Raw genomic sequence first — 10,713 nt, forward strand, 5'->3', positions numbered from 1 at the left:
GAAATATAGTTATATAACTAAATGAAATGTCACACGATTTGTTATTGACTAGGGATATTTTTGATCCTAGAAAAATTCCCTATTTGATAGCCAGTCGCGTGACAGGTTCAATTTGTTCTCTTTTCTGGAATTATTGCACTTTCCGCTCTTCGTCTCTTTCTTTCCAATTTTTCTAAATATGTATTCATCTCATTTCATTCCGCTTCGGAGTTCAATTAAATTGAACCTAGTCAATCTGTCATTTATTGTGTTTTCTTACTGGATAGGATTCTTTGAAATACAACACGTTTTAACTTGTAGCATCTCGATTTGCGCCACAGTTTAGGATTCATAAAAAATTAATGTAATTATAAATTACTTATAAATCTTTCATTACTTCGTTTTACTTAAGCGTAAGTTTATTCGATTCTCGTTGGTTCAAGATTTTCAATTTTGAATAATGTTTACAGACAGCTATGCCAGATCAGGTTACATTTGAGGAGCTACTCCAAGAGGCTAAAGAGATAAAGAGATGTCTGCCGAGCGAAAAACAAGACGTCGACGAAATCGTATTGTGTGAACTTCTGATGAATTTGCCCAGTGAGATAAAGAACAGGATGGAATATATTATCAATATAATTATGGGCAAAGATCCCGTAGATTCCGCAGAATTTTCGGACGAGGAACAATCTGTTAACAACGAGTCTCGAGATCAGACGCAAGACGACATTGAAGAAGTTTCCAAATCTGACGTTCAACATTTCGCCACCAAAAATTCCGTCATAACAATTGAAGTTTCGGATACCGAGGACGATAGAGATTATTATTATAATTGCGACGATATTTCAATTCTCGATATGAATCCGGGGACGTCAGATACGTCGTCATCTGGTTCTGACGCGATTTTGGACGAAGGTAAAACTGTCAGCAGCAACAAGTCGAAAACTTCTGTCAATGTTGATCCTGGCACAAATGAAATAGAATGCTTACAGGAGAATAATAATAATGTATCTTTAAAGGAGAATAATAATGATGTGATTTATATGAAGAGTGTTTTTTATGAGAGGAATAGTTTTTCTGATAGTCCGAAACCAGGTTGTAGTAAGGATTCTGATGATGGATCTCGAAGTCTTAAGAAATATTGCTCTTCTTGTAATTTAGATAATTTGCAAATAGATGCAAATCGAATACATACTCTTCTACCAAATTTTGATTGTACTTTAATCTATAAAACACTCTGTAATAATCACTTAGCAAACAATCGCATTGAACTTACATTATGGGACTTGTTGCCAAAGGAGAGACCACCTCCACAATTAGCAAGCAAACGAAAACACATGTTCCAAAAGATACGTCCTCTCAAGATTAAAAGACATTCCTGTACTAATCAGCATAAAAATATTTCAGAAGAGAATGTGACAGATACGAGAACAATATTAGAAAAGGAAGATAAAGTATGTGCAAGAAATGAAATGGAAGTTGTAGATATTGAACCACCAAAAAATAGAGAATCAGTATTGTTAACAAGTGATGAAATAAAAATGGATATGACAGAAGAGAGTCATTATGTAATAGATATGAATAATACAGATGACAGTATAAATTATTCACAAATTAATATGACACAGAAAGTGAAGGTGGATCAATTGGATATGCCCAGTAATGATGTCAACATGTGTAAGAATGTACATTTGGAGAAATTATCAGAAAATGGTTCAGAGAACAAGGAATTGCAACCGACAATGAATTCAGCAGTGCTACATGAGACAGAAATAAACAACATTCTTTCCGTACCAACTGTTCTGCCAAATATTGTACCGAGTATTACTGCATTAAACATTGCTGATCCAAGCAATGTTGCATTGAGCACTGCTAGTCCTATTACTACTGAGTTAAATACTACTGTATCAAGCAGTATTGATCCAAGCAATGCTGGTCCAAGCATTGTCGATCCAAACATGGTTGATCTAAATATTGCTGGTCCAAGCAATGCTGGTCCAAGCATTGTCGATCCAAACATTGTCGATCTAAATATTGCTGGTCCAAGTAATGCTGGTCTCAACATTGTCAGTGCAAGCATTAATGATCCTTATACAGATGATTCAAATATTTTTGACCTTTACACAGCTGGTCCAAGCCTTATTGATCCTTACACAGCTGGTCCAAGCCTCATTAATTCTTACACAGCTGGTCCAAGTTTTATTGATCTTTATACAGCTGGTCCAAGTATTGATCCTCACACAGCTGGTCCAAGCCTTATTAATTCTTACACAACTAATCCAAGCTTTATTGATCTTTACACAGCTGGTCCAAGTATTGATCCTCACACAGCTGGTCCAAGTATTGATCCTCATACAGCTGGTCCAAGTATTGATCCTCATACAGCTGGTCCAAGTATTGATCCTCATACAGCTGGTCCAAGTATTGATCCTTATACAGCTGGTCCAAGCATTGCTACATCGAGTACTGTCGATCCTAGCACTCCTGTGTTGAAAATGCAGATAATTGATACACCAGGAATTGTTAGTCCAAGGCTCGCTGATCCAAGCATTGCTACATCGAGTACTGCTGATCCCGGGACTATGTTGAGAATGCAGATAATTGACGCAGTGAAAAATGCTGTGCCTGTATTAAGACCAGCAAAGTTTACAGTTGTCAAAGGAACACCAGTTATTAAAGAAACCCCATCATTATCGAAACAAACATCTCCTATTTTAGCACCGCCAAAATTACAGCATTTAACAAAATTAAAGATAAATCACGCAGAAAATGTACGAACCGTCATAAACAGTAGTGCTGGGAGAAATATACACCTTCATGAAGGACATGAAAGACTACTGGGGACACGCTATCCATCTGTCAGACCACCTATTCTGCATAATACAACTGTCACGTCAAACAAAATGCAATCGGATGCGAAACCGAAAAGAGTGCAGGTGCATGGACATAAGTATCACAAGGATCTGGCATCGATGAGGCCTGTGCCATCTTCGTCTCGATTATCGCATTTACGGGACCACATGTCGCTTAATGCTCAATACGTGCAACCATTTTTTTTGGGAGATAAATCTCTCGCCCCGGATGCAGGTTCGGAAAGACTCTCGGCGGGAAAAAGCAACGACGAACAAAAAACTAATCCAAGACGGCAGGACGATATGAATACACTTCAGGTTCACGATATAGGAAAAGAAAAACAGGTGAAAATATACATTTGTATATATTTATCTCCGCAGGTTAGCTTCAAAGTCAAAATTCAGTAACTAAAATTCGGCAACAGCATTCGCTCCGTAAATATAACATTTGATCAGTTTTGAAGAATTCAAAAGAAATATGTAATATGTAATTAATTATCGTTCTACGAAGACATTGTCGCGATATTGAAGAAAGATCGTCTTTCGTTGAAATTTAGAATTTATTATATTATTGATAAAATGCCGATGAAAATGTCTTCAAAGGTATAGATAATACATATAATTATGCATCTCTTTTTTTTCAATATTTTCATCGATGCGTTTCACATATTTTTACTTGATTGTATGTTTGATCCTGGCTGAAATTGTGCGTTTATTTTTTTCCACATAGGCGTAATATATCTCGCAAAATCTCAATTTTCAATTTTGAAGTATAATAAGATAAAAATTTCAGAAGTACAAAAAATCAATAATTTATCTTTCTCAACTGCCTGAACTCGTTTTACAATCTCCATCAAATTCGCGATATATTTGTTTTTTCAATCATTAGTTTTAAATTACAATAGATATGTATCTTTTTATTATTAATATAAATAAATTAAAATTTTTTTTATAGGACCCTATGGCATTACATGATCAAGTAAATGGAAATAAAAAAGAGCAGAAAGCCACAGTGAAAAATGCTGGTTATCCAGAAATCATATTAAATGAGAAAGCTAGCAAAATATATTACAAATTAATACCCATGTTTCCAGCTGTAGATACTTTTTTCATTAAACAAATGTGCCAAAACTATCTTACAGATGTTAAGTTCCAATCACATGATGAACCATCATTGTTCGAAACATTAGTTGTATATTTGCTAGAACATGGACAAAACTATCCAAATATCAAAAAAGCAATACTACCAGAGGCGAATAATTCTAATATTACCTATGATCTGAATGATCAATATGCTGATTTATTAATGATATTCCCAGAAGCAGATCCTATATATTTGAGAAAAATAGCTGAAGAAAACTATAAAGATCCCGAGAAAATAAAGGAATTTGTACAATCAAAAATAGAAAATCCAGATTACCCAACAAGAACACAATATTTAGCTAAAAAAAAGATCACGGAACAACAGAAACAATATACTTCAGATTTCAAAATACAGCAATTTTTAGAGTTATTCCCAGATCCATTTGCTCATTTTGAAAATGCAAACAGACGATGTAAATTCAATCCATATGCGATAGACTTTTTGAAGCACTATTTCAGTAAAATCAGGGTAAATGTTTAAATTATATCTTATATACACAATAGTAACAATACAATAATATTAATAATATAATATTTTAACAATGTTTTTTTATAGGTAAATACATTGTTGAATACATACAGTGAGCATTTACATAATTTAAGTCTAACTGCCAAGGCTTTAGAAGTGTTGAGCCCTGATATGAAAACTAAACGATCTCATAATATGATACTAACAGAAAACATACCGCTACTTCAAGAATGTGCTTTTATACAGCATAAAATGGAACTAAGAAAGTACTTAACAGAATTGAAAGATCAAGAGGCTAAAGAATTTGAAAAACTTAAAGTATGACAATGGAATATAATAAAATAAAAACAAAATATGTTTAAAAAATTTATTATTTTCTGTAATTCTAATATAAGTTTTTTCTTTTAGGCAAGAAACGAGTTGGTTGAATGTCAATGTTGTTATGACGACGAATGCATGCCGTTAAAATGTTTCACATGCGAGAATGGACATTTATTTTGCAACAACTGTATTGTGAGAAGCACAGAATTAATATTAGCAGAAGGAAAGGCACATATAAATTGTCTATTAGACTGTGGATGCGAATTTCCATTGTCTGTACTTCAGAAAGTACTATCACCAACAAAGTTCAGTATTCTTCTTTGCAAACGACAAGAAGCAGAAGTAATGGCTGCTGGATTGGAGGGTTTAGTCTCATGTCCGTTTTGTCACTTTGCATCTATACCACCACCCGAGGATAAAGTATTTAGATGTCTCAATCCTAATTGCATGAAAGAATCATGTCGGTAAGTTAATCTTGATGTTGTTATTTCCTTATATTTTTTGCCATATTTTCTCACATTTTTATATCTCTAACTCTTCTTTTGTACACTTTATTATTCAGAATGCACATATAAAAAAATAAAATCAATAAAGATTGCAAGTTTTAGAATGATTTAAAAAATATATATATTTTTGTATTTTTATTAATTATTTTTTAAAATTTTTATTATGTCAGTGAAAAAATATTCACATAGATGTATTTTCTTTGATAAAAATGTCAAATTAAATTATTACATTTTTGACAGCACTGATGGTCTATTTATTCCCAGAAATGTAATTAAAAGCGAATAAAAATTGTACAGTGTGTTAATATATTATTTTTTTATATATTAGGTTTTGTAAGGAACTCAATCATATACCTCTGAAATGTAACGAAGTGAAGTCGGACGCTGCGCGTTTATACTTGGAAGAAAAAATGACTGAAGCTCTTGTACGGAAATGTTACAAGTGCGGACGAACATTTTTCAAGGAAGAAGGCTGCAACAAAATGACTTGTTTGTGCGGCGCCCAAATGTGTTACATATGCGATCAACCTGTAACCGACTATAAACATTTTCAAGGTCAAGGAGTGCAAAATTCAAATCTGTGAGTTTTTTTAATATTATGCAATATCATTTTTTATGTGTACTATCTAATCAGCATCTCTCATATATTACGTTTTTTGTGTACATAGTTGTCCGTTATGGAGTGATGATCGTCGTTTGAATGCCGAGTCAGTAATCAAAGTGTGTAAGGAAACTATGAAGCAAATCAAGCAAAAAAATCCTGAAGTCGATATAAATGTGAATGCTCTTTTGCCGAAGTTACCGCCTAAAGCAAGAGGCCCCCACGAAGATGTTGCTCAACCCAATGAAATGCCGGTATATAGATAGTTTTATCTATATAATTTATCAAGATCAATGACAACATCAATGGTTTAACACCAATGTTATATGCTTAAAAAACATTTTTAAGTATATTGAAAGAAAAATACATTATATACAACTTATGGGAATGCAACAGCATTGACCAACAGTACATTGCATACTTGCAATATCTTTTTATTAAACCATTGATATTAAAATTTTTTTAAAGAGAATTAAAAATGTTTTACAATTGTATAACTGTATCTTGAATTATTTTCAATTCACACACTATTTTCAGGTACATGCTGCAAGAATTGCAAGGTACAATCCATGACAACTTTGTGTTAATGTTTATTGTCAAAAAGGTAATAGTCCTTTGATATGTTTTGTTAAGTTCATTTTATTTATATATATTCATCAGATTTGTTCTTTTCACCAACTGCATCAGTTCAGAGTTTATCTCTTTCCTTTCAATGTGAAGTAAAAAAGATAAATTCTGAATTAGTACAGCAAATTCAGCTGTGAAAAGAATAAGCTATTATTATAGTGCATTTCTTTAAATATTAATAATTTACAAATATCTACCTTTTTTATAATTATTATTAATATAGATGATTAGGTAATATTAAATGATATTTTTTAAATCAAAAGCTCTTGCTAGTCCTATGCTATTATATGTTCATGATTACGAGAATGGAAGTATAAAGTGATACCAAAAGAACAGCCAAGTATCATATAATTCATAAATTGAGGAATTAAATGCAATAAGAATGTAAATAAATATTTTTATTTAGTGGAAGATAAATTTTGAAATTTTAGGATAAATTGAAAGAGGAAAGTATAAGTCATAAGAGAATGAATAAAAATTTTTCTAATTATTCATAAAATTCAAATTTGTCAAGGCACATTGTTATTGTACATATAATTTCTCAAATTTTATAAGTTAAGAAGTAACAAAGTTAACAAAGTATTAATATAAATAATAAGAAAATAGTTTTTTTTAAATTTTAGTGTTTTGTTTATGTTATATGTAAGAGAGATAAAGAGATTCCAACATATTTTTTTATAAATTCACACCTGAAACACACGTGTTCCTATTTTACAGAAATAAAGTTTACAGTTTATATTAACAATCATTTTTATGACTTTAATTATGCGCTTGCCGGATCTAATATAAATAAATATATATAGAATAATTGTCTCTTGTCATTACAAGGTGAAACTGCTTTTTATTCGTAATACTTTCTAAATTTCTTACTCTTTTTTTTATTTGTCCAAAGCAGAGATTTATATGCAAAAAGTAAAAATGCAGAAGATAAATAAGAAAATATATTATTATATGCAATATCTGTGATCATATACATATAACACATGTGTCAAGCTTAGATATATATGTTTATATGCTTTACATAATAAATTAAGATCATAAAAGGATTATTTAAGATTAAAATGTGTTCCTAATTGGATACAAGTGATAATCTAATAAATAATAAATGCATGTAATAATATGGATAAACTTATCAAACGCATCCCAGCAAACACTGATATATAACTGTTACATTGCTATAATAAAACGGAATGTAACAGGTAATATAACGTGTACGTTACATGTAACATCCATGTTAGTTGTAATTTCCCACTCATAGATGTAACATTTTTAATATAACATATATTACATTGCAGTTATATTGTAATTACACTGAAAAAAATCCATGTACTTTTACATGGAAATTACTAGTTCAGAACTGGAAAAGTTACTTGCTTATCACTGTGATTTTTTTTCAGTTTGTTTTAAAGTGAAAATACATATTAATGTAAAAATACATGTAAAATATAGGTAAAATTACTATTTTTATGCAAAAATCATGTAATTTTAAATTTACTATTTTTACTTTATTAGAATTTTATTTTATAAATATTTATTTATTTTTTATTTATAACATTATTTTATAGCATTTATACATTACTAACATTTCCTATTTGTAATTACATGTTCAGTGAAATATTTTTAATCTTGAAAATATTTAAGAATATATTTCATATGAAATTACATATAATCTGTAATCTTTCATATAAGTATCAATATTGCATGATTATGCTGGGTCGGAAAAAACCTAGCTTAATCATGTAATTTTACATAAATATTTTTTTCAGTGTATATACCAAATAGCACATTGATGTATTGATAAGTCAGTGCTATCTTGGGATATAATGACAATATAACTACAATGTAATATATGTTATATTAAAAACATTACATCTATGGGTGGGAAATTACAACTAACATATACGTTACATGTAACATGCTTGAATACTTACATATGTATATAACATTTATATACCGTGTTTGCTGGGCACGTAACTTATAAATACATATATTTGCAAGATCATGAAAATGTGTTATGAATTATATAATTATGAAATATTAATTATCGTATTATTGTAATCAAATATTAATCGTACCGTTATTATGTGTAAATTGTTTATTATTTACCAATTGAATTTTTAATAAGGTTTTGCTGTGTGTGCATGTATGACACACTACATGTTGAACGTCAAAAGCAGTGAATGGAGATCGTGCGATTATATAATATATACAATCGAGCGAAGTTTAATTTTCAGAGTAATCGCCCTTGATATGACACTCATTCTCGCATTGTAAATACAAAGTCATCGGTTTCTCGAATAGAGTGGCGATAAGATTGAACGAAGTTCCGATCGACCCAAACGCGAAATTTTCCAAACTTCGACTCTCTATAAAGAGACGTCAGAGTGTGGCGACTTTATTTTTTATCATAATTTGTGGCTAATCGGACGTCATCGAATTGCGCGCAAGATGTTCGACTTTAGCGAGACTTTAAGGAGAAAAGGTAATTTTTTAATATATTTCGCGTGTTGCAAATATTATTCACATGTTTGTTTGGTCTTGAATCAATGCAAAATAGATTTATTACTTAATGTCTACATATATATTTAAAAAAACACGATTCTTTATATCTCGTATCAAATAGAATTTATTATATTTTATTACTATATTATATATTTTATTATATATATATATATATATATATATATATATATAGAGAGAGAGAGAGAGAGAGAGAGAGAGAGACAGTTCCATTTTGAATAAAATGTGTGCGAATATTTTTGAAATTATACATTAACGATAAAAAAATGAATACTAAGTATATCTCATATTCAATTTTTTGTTTGAAACATTTTTTGAGAAATATATTAATAATTTCGAAAAGTTATTTAAAATGAAACAATTTGCATATTATTTGTTGTTTGATACATCTGACTGAGAACTAATTTTTTTTTTCATTTATGCAATTTACACATTTTAAGAGCGAATAAATAATGAATTGATGAATAAGTAAATTGAAATAATTAAAATTATCTAATTAATGAAACATAAAAAAGTTTTCGAAATTGAGGGAGTTTCTCGATGACTAATAAAAGATAATTTCGATGATTAATAAAAGATGAAGGTATAGTAATAGCAGAAGGTATAGTCACAGCTTTTTATGACGTGTAGTTTTTTTCAATATTAAAAAAATAAAACATCAAGATATTTACTCATATACGATTCTAATCAAATTTTTTCTCGTATAGGGAAAACCGCGGAGAAAAAAGGAATAAAATCGACGAATTAATTTATTATTAGAAAACTATTAGAAATAAATTGATCAGTTTTACGGAGAATCGGCTTTCCTTCTTCTCTCAATGTCGGTTATATATTATAATAAAGCAGTTTATTATATATATATTTTTTTTTATTTCCTCCCTGGGAAGAAGGGGAGAGAAAAAATGAACAATCAGTGTTGCTGTTATCTACATGAAATAATATAGCCCATACAGCACCGAAAGATTGCAAAAACATTACAACAATCTTTCACCGCAATATTGCAATATTGCAAATTCACTCAAAATGTTGCTACATCATTGCTGTTGAATTGCAGCAATGTTAAAATGTCCGCTTTTTGGAAGATTGCAACAAAATATTGCAATATGTTATGAGTTTGCAATAATGTATTGTTATTGCAACCATAAACTAATGTTGCATATACAGGTATATAAATGTAAATAAATCATTAAAGAAAATACGTTGTAGTTAATTCATATATATTACAATATATAAATTATAGAATTTGGATTACATGCAATATTTCCGAAATATTAATGTCATGTTGCTACAAGTGTGCTGGAATTTTGTGCACTTATATCTCTGCAATGTCTTTATAATGTTGCATTGCAACTTGCAACATTGCAACGTTGCTGCAATATATTTGCAATAATCTGTGCTGTATGGGAGATGATTATTTAGCTAAAATTTTGACGTCACTTTATATAGATTACAAAAATATATGTATTATATATATCTATATATAGGTATTTTTATATCCCTTTTATAATTCATATTTTTTTAATAACTGTGTTTATACATAAGCGATTTAAAAAAACAATATTATCTGGAAGTTATATCTATCTTTTGATCTAGTTATATTTAAATTTAAAATCATCTTCATCTTATATTCAAGATGAATTTTCATCTTATCTTTAGACAGATAATTTAAAAATTATTTAAGCGCAACACTGCGGA

At 29.9% G+C, this 10,713-nt stretch overlaps 1 protein-coding gene across 1 annotated transcript; it reads left to right on the plus strand.

Annotated features, from left to right (window-relative positions):
* The first annotated feature begins 163 nt into the window (after positions 1 to 163).
* Positions 164 to 8,725, plus strand: LOC114935269 (uncharacterized). The gene is made up of 8 exons (XM_029308039.2): positions 164 to 343; positions 450 to 3,176; positions 3,787 to 4,443; positions 4,531 to 4,761; positions 4,852 to 5,228; positions 5,599 to 5,850; positions 5,939 to 6,125; positions 6,409 to 8,725. Exons 2-8 carry the CDS (start codon positions 456 to 458, stop codon positions 6,442 to 6,444), a joined length of 4,461 nt encoding a protein of 1,486 aa, XP_029163872.2. The 5' UTR covers positions 164 to 343; positions 450 to 455; the 3' UTR covers positions 6,445 to 8,725.
* The last annotated feature ends 1,988 nt before the right edge of the window (positions 8,726 to 10,713 follow it).

This window comes from Nylanderia fulva, unplaced genomic scaffold (assembly GCF_048542155.1).
Source record: "Nylanderia fulva isolate GAGA-0341 unplaced genomic scaffold, ASM4854215v1 Scaffold12, whole genome shotgun sequence".
NCBI classification, from domain to species: Eukaryota; Metazoa; Arthropoda; class Insecta; order Hymenoptera; family Formicidae; genus Nylanderia; species Nylanderia fulva.